Source organism: Lucilia cuprina, chromosome X (assembly GCF_022045245.1).
Source record: "Lucilia cuprina isolate Lc7/37 chromosome X, ASM2204524v1, whole genome shotgun sequence".
Taxonomy (NCBI): Eukaryota; Metazoa; Arthropoda; class Insecta; order Diptera; family Calliphoridae; genus Lucilia; species Lucilia cuprina.
The window spans coordinates 5,900,852-5,918,275 of record NC_060949.1 but is presented as its reverse complement, the minus strand read 5'-3'; the positions used below and the strand labels follow the sequence as shown (position 1 = coordinate 5,918,275).

At 31.0% G+C, this 17,424-nt stretch overlaps 1 protein-coding gene across 1 annotated transcript; it reads right to left on the bottom strand.

The window, feature by feature from the left end:
• Positions 1–315: 315 nt before the first annotated feature.
• On the bottom strand, positions 316–14,813 carry LOC111678747 (ankyrin-3). Its single transcript, XM_046951590.1, has 9 exons — positions 14,664–14,813; positions 13,634–14,113; positions 5,076–5,418; positions 4,215–4,302; positions 3,923–4,147; positions 1,308–3,157; positions 976–1,158; positions 802–889; positions 316–734 (listed from the first exon to the last, which is right to left on the bottom strand). Exons 1-9 carry the CDS (start codon positions 14,811–14,813, stop codon positions 443–445), a joined length of 3,699 nt encoding a protein of 1,232 aa, XP_046807546.1. The 3' UTR covers positions 316–442.
• Between the last annotated feature and the right edge of the window lie 2,611 nt (positions 14,814–17,424).

The following is a 17,424-nucleotide window of genomic DNA, read 5'->3' as shown; positions in this document are numbered from 1 at the left end:
CCGCCATGCGCGACAATACATTCATACTTGTTTAAGGCTGTAAGTTTGGGTTGCAAAATGTGGAGTAAATAAAAACAACGTTTGTAAATATTGTATATGTATAGGTATTGTTATCCGTAGCAAGAGTATCTCTGTATATTTTGTGGGGTATATTCAATCATTTACATATTATGTATGTACATTTTTGCATATTGAGTTTTACACATTTACACAAAATTTTGATTCGAATTTGCAATGCATATTTTATTTGTTTGTAATATATTTTTTTTTTATTTTTGAATATACTTGGTATATTTTTTATAACTATATACTATATATGATAAATATAAATATTTTTATTTGCATTTTAATTGTAGAATTCATAAATAGACGTTTAATTGTACACATACATAAATAAATATGTATACAGTTTTATTGAAAAAAAGAATCAAATAATTTCGTTCTAAGCGGACTTTTTCCCGTTTCGTTTTTCCACTATATCACCATTATTCAATTTAGAATCATCTTGCTCAAGTTCACTATTTATACCATTGCCAGTTTCTTCGCTTAAAAGTGACTGTGTAATGGAAATAATATTGTTTCCAGTTCGTACAGCGTCTACACTTGCAGCCAGTAATTGGTCTTCAGGATGCGAAAATATCGGTTGCTCATCATTCTTGCGTGAAATTTCTATGGGGTCACACTTGGATTTTTCCACTGTCGAGGTGGTTGTTGTAAAAGTATTGCCATCATCACTAATGATGAAAAGATTATATGTTATAATTTTTTAATATACAATTTTCTAATATTTACATTAATTACCTTGTTTTCATGACGACACAAGTCTGTTTACTATCGGAAAGTAGATTATCACTTTCTGGTATTTTGGCTTGAAGTTTTTGCAACATATCTGAAAATAATTTTAATGAAAATAAATATTTTATATATTGATTTAAGTAATAAAGAGTTCATGGCAAAAAAAATTAATTAAATTACCATTATTATTAACATTTTGTTGGGCTTCTTCTAGCACTTGAATAGTGTGTTCCTCGGCTATTCTTCTAATTGTATCGATGTCATACTCTCTAATTTGCTGTACCGCATCTTTGTCACCTTCACTTGTTAAATTCATATCGCTGACAATATCAGTTTTAGGAGGTGTTTCATTCTTTACTTCATCTTTATATAAAAAAGACAAAAAAATAATGATAATAATCTGTCCAGTAAAATATTTATTTTTCTTAAAGCTTTCCGAACTATCTCTTGATTTGAAGCTAACTAATGGCAATAGCAAATCATGCAAATATGTGGAAATGTTGAGACCTTACCTATTTGTTCATGTATTAATTGCTGTTGTTGTAGTTCGTTTGTTTCATCATTTGGAAGAATAGTCGTTAATGTTTTCTTAACAATTTTTTCTTTAATTATTGGTGTTTCTGTAACTTCAACAGCGGCAGCTTTGCTTGTTGGTTGGGCCGTTAATGCAACTTCATTGATAAAATCAGTGATGCCTTCGAGTCCGTCCTGAAATAGTTGTTTTTCAGCTTTTGTTCTTTCTATATCGTCGGTTACGGGCTCAACATTATCAATGCATATATTGACGATGTCGTCACGTCGAATCTTTTTAAGAGCCTGCTGTAATTTATTCCCAGTGGCATCGTTGCCTTGTAGACGCAACCACAGACGTAACATGACCATTGCACGCTGATTTTGACTCTTGTCCGCATACTCAGCATTGATTAGCTCGATGTCGGTCTCGGGTACACCCAATTCTTTGGCCAATGGCATCCAGTCGTCCTCTAGCAATTGACATATATGCGACAGATGAATGTCAGCCTTATGAATTGTTTCATTTACGATTGTTTGCGATTCGCCGTTCTGCTGTTGAATTTCACGTTCATGGTTCTTTTTCTTGTATTCTGCATTGATTTGATCCCGCTGATTGAGACCCCGGTCTACAAAGTTAATACTGTTGATGCTACGCTGGCTACCAGCAGCAACGTTTTCTTTATTCGAACCCAAGTCAACTCCAGAGTCCTGTAGAGAAATGTTAAGTGTGCAAATTGGTTGTTTTGGAGCTTCACCATGTCCGGATTTAGGTTCATTCATAAAGCTTATGCGAGCGAACGATTCGTCAGGATTTTTAACATGCACCATAAAGGAAAGTCGATTTTCGCGGAAGGCTTGGAACTTAAGACTGAGTTGTTCACCAGTTTTGAGTACAGGTACAAGGTTACCTCCAAATTCCAAAAAAATATCCTGATCCTCCAAAACTTCAACATCACGACTTTTTGCCACTTCTGTGAAGTTGTCTTGGTGCTCTAAAGTTTTATCCTCCTTGTCGTCGGTCATACAAAATATTGAAAGTTTAGCTTCATTTGGAGAAATGCGTTTGGCAAACACAACAAATTTGGCTCGGAATGGTACTAGGGCCATATAAGAGTAAAGTTCCGAGGCCATACGACTGGCTTCGGCGATATTGCGACAATCCATCAGCCAGAAGCGAGCTGAAACAGTGGTGGTAAATGTCACGCTGTCCTTTACAAATGCTAGAGGCGTTGAACCGGTAACATCTTCCCAAATTGCCCGATTCTGTCCTCCAGTAATGGAGCATAGCAGACGTAATGTAGGAGCGTTACCAGTGTAGGGTGAATTCACCATACCTTGGGTACAAGCTTTCGGTGCCGGTATGCTAAGTGTGATAGCTTTATGGAACTTACGGCGACGCGGTTCAACCGTCACAACTGGTGACACAGCCACACCTTGGCCAAGCAATTTGCAGCAACCGTTCAAGTCAACTGGCTGTGCCTGAAGACCGACTCGAATTTTCTTCGTCAATGCATTTGGCGGAAATATTGCCTGAACCTGAGGAACGGCTTGTGATGATACAGTACCACCATCAGAACCAATAGCATGTACCTCCTGCCGTATACGAGATACTACAGCAAAGAAGTGTGGAAAATTTCGCGTTACTATACGAATGATCCGATTTGTGCGCAAGTCCTCTAAAGGACTCAACTCTGCTTCCATTGTCTCTTGAAGTACCTCGAGTACCGACTCTTCCTTTTCATAGAGAGTGTGTTCTCGCCAGCTTTCACCATTATCGGAGCGCAAGATTATAATTTCACGTTCTTTGTCACGCAGGGATCCAAAATGTGGAACTTCTAATATCACTGGCCTGGAAATATTAAATATAAAAGTAAATTAATATTTTACCCAATCGAATATTGTAAAGGTCATTGTATAAAGTAGTTTAAATATGGGTTTAAACAAAAACATCTGGAATGAACAATTGGGGTATTCACACGGTGTGCTATCAAGTCGTATTGTCATAAAATACTAAAGTTTTATGATAGTTAAAAAAATGTTGTTGTGCTTCAAAGAAAAAAGTCTTAAAATAATAACACCCTATGATATGTTTATAGTTTGTCATAACTAAAAAGTGTAAATTAAAGTCAAAAGATAAAAACTCTTCATCGAGCCGGTGATAGTTTTTAGAAGATGCCGCAATTGAACATATGCAATATGTACAAAGTTCTATAACTACAAAATTAATTAGATTTTATTAATATAATTATAGAAGCTATTAATTTTTATAAAATTAAATAAAAAAGGGGATGAAAATTTTGTTCTCTTTTTTCCGACTGGCTAGTCATTAACAACTGTTTATGTTTTTAAACAAATTCGCTTTTCCAAATTTAAAAATAAAATATTTTAAATGTTCATAAAAATAATACACCATTACAATGTTCAATACGCCTTATATGCACAAACAGATTTTTATATCGGTTTTTGACTAGCTTTTGTCATTTTTGTAGCTAATTCAAATTTAAAATAGAACACTAATTCATAAGGTGTGCTCACAGTCATAATTTTATTATTTTATGATGTATGACTATATGACGACCGTGTGAATTCCCTAAATGTAAATATAATTACTTACCCCAAAAATTTTGCCTCCACAGGTGAGAGTTCTAAAATTCTACTAATCAGGGCCTCGCCCTCCATTAGTGGGGGTGGATAATGGACACGGTTTGGTTTTACATAGCGACATGTAATACGTGTAGGCTGGGCGCAGGATTTTGGAGGTACAATAATACGTACACCACTATGACGACAACCGCGCATGGAACCACCACGAGCATCGACCATAAATGAAACTAAGAATCTATAAACACATTTTACAATCTGCATTAAATGTATTAAAAAAATAAACATGTGTATAGAAAACTTACCCTAAATGCACGGGTGGCTTTGTAATAGCCACATTATCGGATTTAAGAGCAAATTGTTGAGAAGCTTGAATGCATTCATTGACTTCTCCTGCAAAATGAAATATATTAGTTAAAACAATATCAAAAGGACTAAATTCAAAGGGCCTACATTTATACCCAACACCCAAACCATTATTCTTATTTACCACTATACCTTTGAATAGAATTGGACCTAAACTAAGTAATTACGTTCGAATTACAACAGGAGTTGAATTATAACATTTTGTTATTCAAAAAATATGTATTTTTAATCACAATGAAAAGTTAAAAAAACAGCAGAATCTACTTTGCTCTAACAATTATATTAGTTAATGCTGATATCGATTAGAATCAGTTTTTCGACATATTTTTATACATTTTAAAGTTCAAAATTTGTAATGTGAACTTTTGATAATACCTCCACTAAAGTCTCTATTTTCTTAAAAAAAAAATAAATAAATAAAAATATTTTTGGTGTACTAATAAGTACTTAACCCCGAGATTTATATATACTGTAACATAAAACGCAAATAAAATTTAATTTGTATACATCATAAATTATTTATTAGAAAAATATTTCACATTGAAATTGGCTAAACTCTACTCATTTTATTAAATCTCGGGAGGTTTAGAAGTTTTTTTTTATTATTTTACGAAATTTAACCCTAAAATTTGCCACACTCTCCGCTCTGTTCAAAAACAAATCGATTCAAATATATTATTTTTATGTTTTAATAAAAAACCAAATTTCTATGTATCTTTATTGTATTGATGGGTTTCAAGAAAAATCACATATATGTTTGTACAAACATTTCAACACTTTAATTTTAACACGATAATTACCTTTATTTAAATCCCTCGTAGGATAACTAGCATTATCTACATGATCCTGTTCCGTGGTAATGGTAGTATCATAGTTTTGATGATCCTGTTCATTTGAGGCTTTTAAATCATCGGTAGCCATGTATTTATATTGATGATGATCTAGATGCTCGTCGCCACCTTCGTCTTCGGAATCAGAGAGAAAAGCTTCGTGCATTAACTCCGGAGCAACAACTTTATATTTTTTTTCCTCCAACACACCCGTCAAACTGTTGGTGATTGATGTTTCAGTAACAACTTTTAGAGTTTCCACTGCCGTAACGTAACCCAAACTATTTGCAATGCTTAATGCGGTTTGGCCGTTCTAAGGGAAAATAAACACATAACGGAAAAATTAATAGAGAAACAAAATTTCTTTAAAAGTTCTAACACGAACATGTTTTTGTTAACAAAAAAATGTGTGTCTGTATGTTTGTTTTTTTATTTCTAAAAATAAATTTAAATATGATGGAATTAGTTGTATTCCATTTAGATTGTAGAATAAAAATTGGAGAATTTTTGCATTGAGATCTTCACTACAACGTTGCCAGAGTATAAATTAAATAAATTCTCTTTAAAACCCTATTTTTATTAAGATATGCTAACTATAGAAGTATATTTTACATAATTTTGAGCTAAAAGTCTTCCTTGGGGGTTCAGTTGTATATATTCTAGTTGTAATAATGGAGCAATTTCATTTATAGCGTAGGCTATAAATGTACCTTGTGACAGGCTTTAGCCAGGCAGAGGGAGGACTGAGATGTGTAAATCAAATCATAAAACAAATTTTATTTACGAAATCCAATTTTTATTTACGAAATCCCATTTAATATTAAGTACACAATTTTCATAATGTAGCGTCTGGCAGCATCATGAAATTTCTTAAACAATTTTCTGTGTGCTCACTGCTCAATATTCCACTTACGCGCACTGTTAAGCGCCACACATGTAGCCGCGCGTCGTGCTACAAAAGCAAATCGTAATTTTATTGTATATACATTTTCAAGTGTAATTTGTTTATTTTATCTGGATAATCGAAAATTTTCATTTTAATTACCCATGGCTACTATTTGTTTTAATTTAATGCTAGCAATGTTTATACATACATATGGACATGTATGTACGTAAATACATTACCAATTTGTGCTCTAATAATCTTCAATATACATACACATGTATATGTATGCATGTACATAAATCTTTACAATTATTGTTTGCGTTTGTTGTTTTATTATGAACCCAAAAAAATAACGCAAGTTATACTTTACAAACAATATCTTAATCGTATCTAAAATGCGATTACACATTTTTCGCTCTTATAAGCCAAATTTTTCCTTCCAAATGATAAAAAGTTGAAAGTCAGAAAAGAAATGAAAAATGTCACTACAAATAATATATTCGAAGTGCATTAAATTCTGATAAAAAACCAAAGAAATTTACATGAGGGTCATTGACATACAAATATCTGAGTTTTAATCCTTCTTAAAATAAGACTAGAAGTAGTTCAAAGTTGTCAAAAATGAATAAGATCCCTCCAATGACACACTAATGTATAATTCATAATAATACTGATTCAATAAAGTTGTAAAACTAATTTTATTACTTAGGAACAGGAGTGCCCAAAAGTTTCTTATAGAAGAGTAAATACCAATACATATAAAGAAAAACATATTTTATTTAATATTTTTTGTTGTAAAAGCCAACACATTCATACCATGAAAAAAAAACATTTCATATACGTACACGCAAAAAAATATGATTTGCATTTGTTGTTGAAATAACAAATCTATTTTTCAAAGAATAGAAAAAGGTTACTAAAACGTTTTCAATTATATGAGAGTATATTGTGAGTGATCGTACAATAATTGTTATGCGAATAATGTAAGTTTGAAATTTAAAACTAACACCAATTTTTTCAAGTGCTTTACGAAACAAATTTTTTTTACGATAAACAAAAACAAAATCTAAGTCTCGTAAATGTTTACCAGCAAAAAATACGAAAGTGTTGTTGCTTTGCTTGAATACAGTAAAGAACAATAACAAAGTATTGCTAGGGCTAAGTGCACTATATGTGTATAGAAAGCTCACGGGCTATAACTAAGCACGTTTACAAAAACAAAAGAGTACCAAGTAGAGATGTCAATTGGGACTGATTTTGAAAAATCCCGGGATTCAGGATTTTTAAATGAATCCCGGAATGTCGATATCGGGATCCCGGGATATTCGGGATTTTTAAATCACGAAAAATATAAATAAATTTTCAAAAAATCTAAATAATTTACCGACAAAAATAACATTTTCTATTTTATATTACAATACGAATACATTATATATGTGTTTACTAATACAAAAAGCTTTCCAATAAGTATTTTATGAAATTTTTGGAAAACAAATTAATTCAAAGTACTAAAAATGATAAAATAGTTATTTAAATGCAGTGCTTTCTAGATACACCACTCATGTGACCAACCGTCTTGAGCTGAATATGTTTAATATACTCATAATTGTGTTTAATATATTCGTATATCGACAAAAAAGCGGCACAAGTTTTATACTATCCTTGAAGACCCTGTTGAATTTCTGGCCTCTTCTGGCCCAAGCCCCCTTATAAAGCCCCCACTTCAAAAATGATTTTAATGTCCACAACTCGCTTAAAAAGACTAGTGTCATAGCATAAATACATATTATGTAACCGTAAATTCATCCTCCAAATTTTATGAGAATCGCCTCAAATAGGGGGCTTGGGGGAAGCCCCCATATAAAGTATATTTCAGAAAATTAAATTGCTTAAATATATCGAAGGCGAGGTACAAATCAAGTCAAATGCTTTATTATATAAACTAAATCATAATTTCTTACTTGTTATTTTTAGATATGAGATATATGCCTATTTTAAAATCCAAAAAATCCCTGTTTTCGGTACTTTTAAATCTCAAAAATCCCGGGATTTTTGGGAATCGGGAATTCCGGTTTGGCATCCCTAGTACCAATTGGGCATCCTTGCTTTAGAACAACTACTTCAAAGTGAAAAAATGTCTACAATCTTTTCCAATCGGTCACAAAAATTCCGCAAATTCCAAAAAAATCGAATTATCCATTACAAAAAAAGTTGGATATAGAAAAAAAGGCATAAAAATATGTTTTTCATAAGAAAATACCTTTTTATACCCTACCCCACCATAGGGCAATAGAGTATAAATATTGGTAGAGTAATTTATGTTAACTGGGACAAACAACGAATTTTCTTCATCAGGTATAGAACACACTAAAATATATGAAAATATCCACAATAAGTGCGTATGACGAATTTCTTCGCACGTTAATGTTTATTATTCATGTTTATTATTAAAAAAAATATATTAAATATCATTGAATTTTTGAAATTAAATATTATTTGAATTAGAAATATAGTCACCACATTCAGTATGTAAACAAAAATTGATTTAAAAACAGTGCTATATACGGCTGTGCCGAATCTTAAATACCCTCCACTAGCAAGCTTATTTATTTTTAATGTATATGTATATATAATGTATAACTATATAATTTTTAGATAACTCGACAAAAGTTTTGTTTCCGCAATAAGGGTACTAATATTTATGCATGCGTTGATTATTTCCAGATAAATTTATATTTAGTTTCGGTTGTGGACCTCTTACGGATGCCATGAATTTCTTTAGAACGATCATGTAGATGCCAAAAAATAGGAGAATGATTTGCGTATTTACAAACATATTCATGTCGAAATAAAAATGTTTTTGAGTGATTTTTGAAACGATGTTAATGACTGTAAATTGGAAGTTTGATTAATATTAGGTCAGTTCCAAAACATTTTAGCAGAATGATCTATCTATACACAAAACATACTCATGACGAATTTTATCGAAATATTAACATTTAATATTTTTAATTATGTGGTATTCACTGATTTTCAGATATACGAATTTATATAAAATTTAATCCCGAAAACTTTGATTGTCAATTTCCGTTTGAGTATTTTTCGGAAATGGACCTTATATGGTAGTTGTGACCAATTATAGACCAAATGGATAAAAATTCGTATAATGATTTATATGCATACATAATCAATTCAAGTTATATTTTACAGCAATTTAAATAATGAAATATGATTGTTTAAGTGATTTTCGGAAGTGGACCTTATATGGCAGCTATGACCCATAATAAACAGATCCGAAAAAAATTGGTAGAATAATTTAATTGTACACAAAACGTATGCAAGTCGAATTTTATCCTGAAAACTTTATAATTTAATGAAATATATGAGGTTAAGTGATTTCACCTTACGAAAATAATTTCGTAAGGTGATTCATGTATAAGTAAGACGTCGAATTTTATCAAAATTGCTTAAGTAATCTATAAAATATATGCGTTTAAGTTATTTTCGGTAGTGGACCTTATATGGGGGCTATGACTAATAATGGACCGATCCAGGAAAAATTTAGTAGAATGATAGATGTCTACACAAGACATATTTAAGTCATATTTTGACGCCATAAATTTATAACTCAGTGAAATATGTTCGTTTAAATGATTTTCAACACTGGACCTTATATGGAAACTATGACTAATAACGGACCAATCCGGGAAAAATTTGGTAGAATGATAGATGTGCACACAAAACATGTTCACATCGAATTTTATCGCGATAAATTTATTACTCAATTAAATATATGCTTTTAAGTCATTTTCTGAAGTGGACCTTATATGGGAGCTATGACCAATTGTGGACTGATACAAAACTTCTTTGGTAGTATGATTTATTTTTGTATTATATTCACAAAAAATTTGTATTTATACTCATATATTTCAGTGAGTTTTTAACGAATATCCGGGAATATGTACCTTTGTATGGGAGCTATGAGAAATTTTGAATCAATTGTTATAATACTTGATCCCAAGCAAAAAATAAAATAATTTAGTATTGAACTTTCGCGATATAAGAAAGTGCCGTGAAATGAAAAGAAAAATCGAAGATGTAAAAAGTAATTTGCAGTGCATAAAAGTTGACATAAATTACTCTATCAATATTTAAAATAGGATAGGGCCATATTCATATTAGGATTTCATAAAAAAAATTAAATTTAGGAAATTTCAAAAACTTAATTTTAAATTTCGCCATATTAAATTGGTAGAGTAATTTTAAGAAATTTTAGTGGCCTCCGGAAGGTTAGTGGTTAGAGTTCTAGTCTGGTAGGCCGGTGGGTTCGATTCCCATCTGAGTCACTGGTTAAGAAGCACACAACAGGCCGGATGTATTTCTTCGGAAATACCTTTCAAACTAACTAAGAAATTTCATAAAAGTGCCAAAATAACATAATTTTATACTTATATTTGTTAAATTTAAACCACCCAAAAATGTTTTCGTTTTCTTTTTGTGAATTCTGTTCGTATATTTGGCTGTAGTTTATTTGTATTGCGTTGTTATTTACTAGAAAGTTATTTATGTTGAATTTAACATTTGCAGAGTTGTCGCAATGTTTTCTTACAAAATACTGAAAATGGGAACAAAAATGACCGAGCAAAATATATAAGAAAACGTGACTTTTCTGTTAAATATCTAAAGGAAATTTAGAGAAAATGTATACACTTTTATCCTTTATGTCTAAAGAATAATATAGAAATAAAAAAAAAATTGTCGAAACACTGAAAAAATCTAACTAAAAGTTTGGCGATTTTTCCGTAAAATGTCTAAAATAAATTTAGAAATTCGTTAAAATTCTGATAAAGTATAAGAATTATTTCAATAAAGGTTGAGCTATCTCAACCTTACTTTTATTCTGAGTTATTTACTTTAAACAAGAAAAAGAAGTATAATTGAAATTAATTTAACAAATAATTTTAAATGATGAAATTACATATAACACCGTGAATGTTGTAAACCTACGTTCTTTACGATTTTTTTCTCTGTTTGTAGGACGGTGATATATTTAAAAAAATCAATCAATCACAAATCACTTAAACACAAAAATTTCGTAATTTCTGTTTTCGTAATATATAGAAAAATTTCGTGTATAATACGAAATATTATTTAACAAAACCCTTTTCTATTTTTACGAAAACCTTTCGTAATATATTTTTTCTTAAATTTTAGCGAAATTAAACATAATGATATGAATCATATTATGATTAAATAAAACTATAACATTTTTATAAAATTTAAGAAAAAGTATAATATTATTCTCGAATTATTTTCATAAAAAATTTAAAATTCGTGTAGAGAATAATTTTGAACTAAAATTAGAAAATTTATTTTAAAATGAACAAAACTGTTTGAATATATTAATATATAGTAAATTTTATCATATTTATTCAAAATTCCCTTTTTCAATTTATGTAAATTAATTTTTTCAGGAATATTTTGCATTATACTAAAATATTTCGTACAATTTCGTATATATTACGAAAAAATTTCGTGGTGCGAAACAACGAACGATTCGTACAATGTACATTTTTCGTATATATTAGGCATGGATTTTTTTTCAATATAATAAATCTATTGGAATAAAATTGATTTTTTTTTTTGCATATCAAACACTATACGAAATTTTTTTCTGACCGGTCCATGATTGGTCACAACTCTCATTTTCGAAAATTATAGATAAATAATTCTTTAAATATGTTTTCGAATTTTTTGAACAATAGTGGGCGTGGCACCTCCCATATTATGAAAATACCAAATCAGTCCCAAATTTTGTCGGAATCGCTGTAGTGTTAATATGATTATTTAGGACAAAAATTGAAGCGGCACCCTAAAAACTCAAAAAATCTTTTATCTGAAAACCCATGAATAAATAACATTGAAAAGTAATGTGTTAAATTGCTAATAAAACCTCATTTTACTAATTTTTACTGATTCTTTAACTTTATTTTAACACGGTGATGTCATTGGAGGCAAGTACTTCTACACCCGCTTACAAATAGGGAGTTAAAGAAGTATATTTTGCTTACAAAGAAATTGTAGATTAATTCTTTTAATATTAAAAAGGAGCCAGTGAGAATACGAACCAGGGACTCCGGTTTATTAGTTAAATGTTTTACTCACTGCACCACTACTTAGCTATATTATTGCGCGTCAAATAATGGTTTTCAGATATAAAGTCAATGTTGTTTTGTTTTTTATAAAGCAAAACTCTTAACACGCAATTCAATAAATTAAAAGAAAGTAATTACTTGAATACTTCAGTATTTTTCATAGTTTACAGTTAAAACCTTATTAGCGTTTGGAAAAATTGGTAATTTGATAATAATAATTTGCTTGGCACATTCTGGGTATAGCTAGTGATATATTAAATTTATATATTATTTATACCGGCAAAAAAGTGGACTTACTTTAATTTTGGATGTTATACAGATAAATATAAGGTACAATATTTTTGTTTTATTGTTATTTTTGCATTGCTCAGCAAAATCTTAACATACCCGGTAAGTACGCAAGTAATATTGGAGAAAATTGTAAGTAGTTGCTTTTTGGGTGAGTAACTACTTATTTTTGTATGACGATGACCAAAAAACAACTGGTTACAAATCTGCTTACCCAACTTTTCCGGATTTAAAATTGGTTTTACAGTTATTTTTCATGTTTGCTATTATATTCTCTTACTCAATGCCCCATTAAAAAGTAGTTTTACCATTCTATCTGAAATGGTTTTCACACAAATGTAAATATCAACATTTCTTGAAAAAACTTTCGAAATCGACTACGGTTAGAAACACTAACTAATTCCTTTTTAGACATACGCTATAGACAATTGACTACAAATTCCATTGAAAAAAAATCAATTTATTTTATTGATAACGAGAACTCATTACCAAGTAATGTATGAATAACTACATGTTCTACAATACTCATTACCAAAATTTAAAAATATTTTACTGGGTGTATATAAACCCTCTATGGACTTCTATTTATTTTGATATTAATTTCATATTTAGGCACCTTAAATAACTAATAGCTATTTACATACTTAAAAATTATACCCTACACGCAAGAGCAAGGACGAGCCGAAAACTTCTTAGGAATCTTGTCATCAAATTTATGTTATGTTTATTAAATTTACATCATTCAAATAAAATAATATTGTAATTGGATGTCGTGTGATATTTAAAAAAATAAAAATGTTATCATCATTAAAAATAGCCTATACCACGTTTCGAAAAAAATTTCTTTCATGCAAGTTGGCTCTATACTGAATTAAAAACTGTAACATACTACTAATTATATTCCAACTTGAAAATACAAATTTTTTAACGCATATTTAAAGTTAGTAATATCGATGAAAATCAAGCGTCGACTAAATAATTTAAACAATTTTTTCCATTTTCAATTGTTATTTTACAGATTTTTCGCTAAAAGAATATAGCATGAGTAGTCTTGCACTTTTTTGACTAAAAACATATTCCTGTCATTTTTTACTAAGATATCAATATGAAGCTTTTAGTAATCTATTTTTGATTATATTTGAGATATGTATATCCCAAAATATTTGAGATTAAGTAATTTTCGGATATAAAATACTTACATTTGTAACAGCATTAGGATTAGCTTTGTGTCGTAATAGCAAATTGATAATCATGGTATGGCCCTGTTGAGCTGCTTGGTGCAACGGTGTGTAGCCGACATTAGTTGACATTTCTATATTGGCATCATTTTCCAATAGAAATTTGACCATATTGATTTGACCATAATGGGCGGCAAAGTGCAATGGAGAGTAACCAGTTTTTGTACGCTCAGATATGTTGGCGTTATGTTGTAAGAGCAAACGTGCCACTTCCGTCTTGTCTTCTTGAGCGGCCAGATGCAGAGGTGTTAAACCATTTTTAGCTGCAACATTTGCGTCCACTCCATGCTCCAGTAACAATTGCACCATTTCAATGTGGCCCTCTTGTGCGGCCAAATGCAAAGGTGAAAACCCGGATTTACTGCGTACATTAACGTCTGCACCATGTTGCAACAATGATTGAGCTATGTCCATTTGATTTTTTTTGGCGGCGGAATAGAGCTTTTTGTGCCATAATTTAGTCAAATATAATAGTATCTCTTCAATAGTGGGAACAACAAAGTTTTAAATATGTAAAAATAATGATCGGCACATATTTAATCGTAATCTCCAAACCCCTTCCAAAATTTGCCTTAAAACACCCAGATTTCCGAACGAAAAAAATAGTCAATAGTCCCTAAATAGGGATTCAATTCTAAAAAATTACGAAATGTAGTCACCATTCAAACAAACTTTTGTGATCAAGTCATCTCAAAAATAGTTTCTGGGATCAGTGATCTCTTCAAACTTAGATCGAACATTTAAATTTCGAATGTCTGTGATTCTCTCAGTGGAAGAAGAAGCAAAAACAATTTTAATCCAGTAAAAAATTTGTTAAAGACCTGTACTAACTTTAAAATTTTTTATGCGAAGTATTGTGTTAGAAATATAGAGAAATAGGTTGTGAGAAAGAGGATAAAGGGAAGTAGTCTTAGTGGACATTTGATTTAAATTCTTTTATATCGAAAGTTGCAGGGAATAGTTCAGCAGGAAGTTTATTTTACACACGAACATTGTGGCTGAAGAATGAATTTTTCCTGTATTCTGTTGTGCGATCCACTGGCCAATCTACCACAAATGGGTGTGTTCTTGAAGAAAGAGGTGTGTTTTGCAAGAATATACGGGTATTTGCAACACGTTCACTAATTTCAGGGGAACACATTTCGTAGAGTTCGATACCTTACTGTCACTGATAAGACCTCTCATGTATGCAGTCGAGTTGTATTCCATTTTCGGTGGATAATGTCGAAGAACTTTACGTGAGTACCTGGCATGTTGCCATATCTCACGGTGTACTTTTTTAACCACTGGGCGAGTAAAAAGTAAACAACTCACCACTGCCGCTTCGTGTATCTTACACGCAGGTTGCAATTTTTGTACATGGATATATCGGTCCATGTACAAGCACTTTGCTCAAGTACTTTAGCTATCTAATCTCTGATCATTGCTGCCCCGTTGCTTAACTTCCGAGAAGTAAAACATCACTTCCGTTCACAACCACGCAGATGGGATGGCCTATGTTCGTTTGGCAACAACACCTAGAGACGTAACCGGTAGACCGAAGTACGAATAAGCCGAGACTTTGTTCTTACTCACGGGGAAGTTCTTTAAGTAGTACTTTTTTAGAAATACTACTTTGGGGGTACGCTTGTATGGATCAATTTTAAATGCATTAGTCCTAGTGTCTAAAGAATAGTATGTGCCAATTTCATCAAATTATCTTAAAAATTGCGACCTGTAGCGTGCGCACAAGGTTTACATGGTAAGATCCGATCCAATCGAATAGAAACAGACTTAGTACCTCAAAAAAAAGCTAATATTCTACTTCAAAATTTATATTTAATAAATATTTTTGGTTACTTTTAGTAAAAAGGTACAACAAATTTTGTCTCCAAAAACGAGACCTACTTTAAACACTTTGATATTATTATACCCTTCACTTTCGTGAGAAGGGTATATATAAGTTTGTCATTCCGTTTGTAATTTCTATAATATAATTTTCCGACCCTATAAAGTATATATATTCTTGATCCTTATAGATAGCGGAGTCGATTAAGCCATGTCCGTCTGTCTGTCTGTCTGTTGAAATCAGTTTTTAGAGGACCCCAGATATCGGCGATGTCTGAATCTTCAATAATTCTATTAGGCATGCTTTCGAGAAGATCGCTATGTAAAATCAGCAAAATCGGTCGGTAAATAACGGAGATATGAGCAAAAATCCGAGACAACCTCTGAAAATTTCATCAAAAAATTGTTAAAAAAGCAACAAAAACACTAAAAACACTGTACATAGAAAAAGATGTACACGTGTGTGTGTAGATGTATTTGGTTTTATTCAGCTGTGTATTTTTTTGTATGTTTGGAATTCAAACATACAAAAAATACACAGCAAAAAAATATGATTTGCATTTTTTTGTTAAAATAAAATAATTTTCCCTTTTGTTTTGCAAATATATTTTTTGATGAATAGAAAAAAGTATTTAAAACGTTTTCAATTATATGAGAGTAGATTGTGAGTTATTGTACAATAATTTTTATGAGAATAATGTAAGTTTGAAATGTAAAACTAACACAAATTTTTTCCAAGTGCTTTTTAAAACAATTTTTTTTACGATAAACAAAAACAAAATCTACGTCTCGTCAATGTTTACCAGCAATGAATCAGAGGTCGAAGTCGACCGGCTTCGAGTCGGAGCTTAGCCGCCGCCGAACTATATTTAGTTGCTTGAGCCGCCGCCGAAACATTCGGCTTAAATCGACTCAAATTTTTTTAATGTTTTTATTAACTAGACTGTAAGATCAATTATGTTTAAAATACACTATGGTGAAGGGTATATAAGATTCGGCACAGCCGAATATAGCACTCTTACTTGTTTTGGTTAATCAACTTACTTTTGAATTACTGTTATATTTTTTCTAAAAAAATAATATTTTTTTGTCGTTAAAAAAAGTTTTAATAAAAAAGATAAATAAATTTATATATAAAGAAAACCTCTACAATTTGGTGACCCCGATCAAAAAGAAGAATCATGCCGTTGACGCCACGAGAACAAGATGTACAAATCTGCACGTATTGCAAAATTACCTTCTTTTTTGGCGTGAAGAACGAGAAATTTGGTTTCTACAGGTTGATTCCACTTTTAATTTAAATGGAATTACTCAAGATTCTACGAAATATAAATATCTCTTAAGACATCTTGATCCATCTGTTTTATTTGCTGTAAAAGTTATTATCCCCCCTGAAGCAAGATATTTAGCTATGAAAACATGAATAATCCGGTATTTTGCAGAATCCGGGGAAGAACAATTAAAAAAATTACTAAATGGCCTCCAACTCGGTGACCAGAAACCATCTCATCTCTTACAAAAAATGAAATGTTTATCTGGTTTTAGAGTAATTAATGATATGTTGAAAACATTATTTATGGAGCGTCTTCCTGAAAAAATCAAATGTATCTTGGCTGTAGCAAAATCTACTGATTTAGAAAAAATAGCTGGTTTAGCTGATAAGTTATGTGAACAATATTCAACAAACTGTTTCAGAAAGTGACAACCCTCAAAAAGCAGGTGACGTATTTCAAAAGCTTGATACTATTGTAACACGTGTTGAAGCTTTAGAAAGACATTCACGCCAACGTAGCAGAAGTAAGTCTTCTGAAAGATCCAGTTCAGGCAACCGAAAAAAAATCACGTATCACTGGAAATTTGCTAAAAAGGCTACAAAATGCATCATACCATGCAATTTTTTAAATTAAAAAAAACTAAAATGTCCG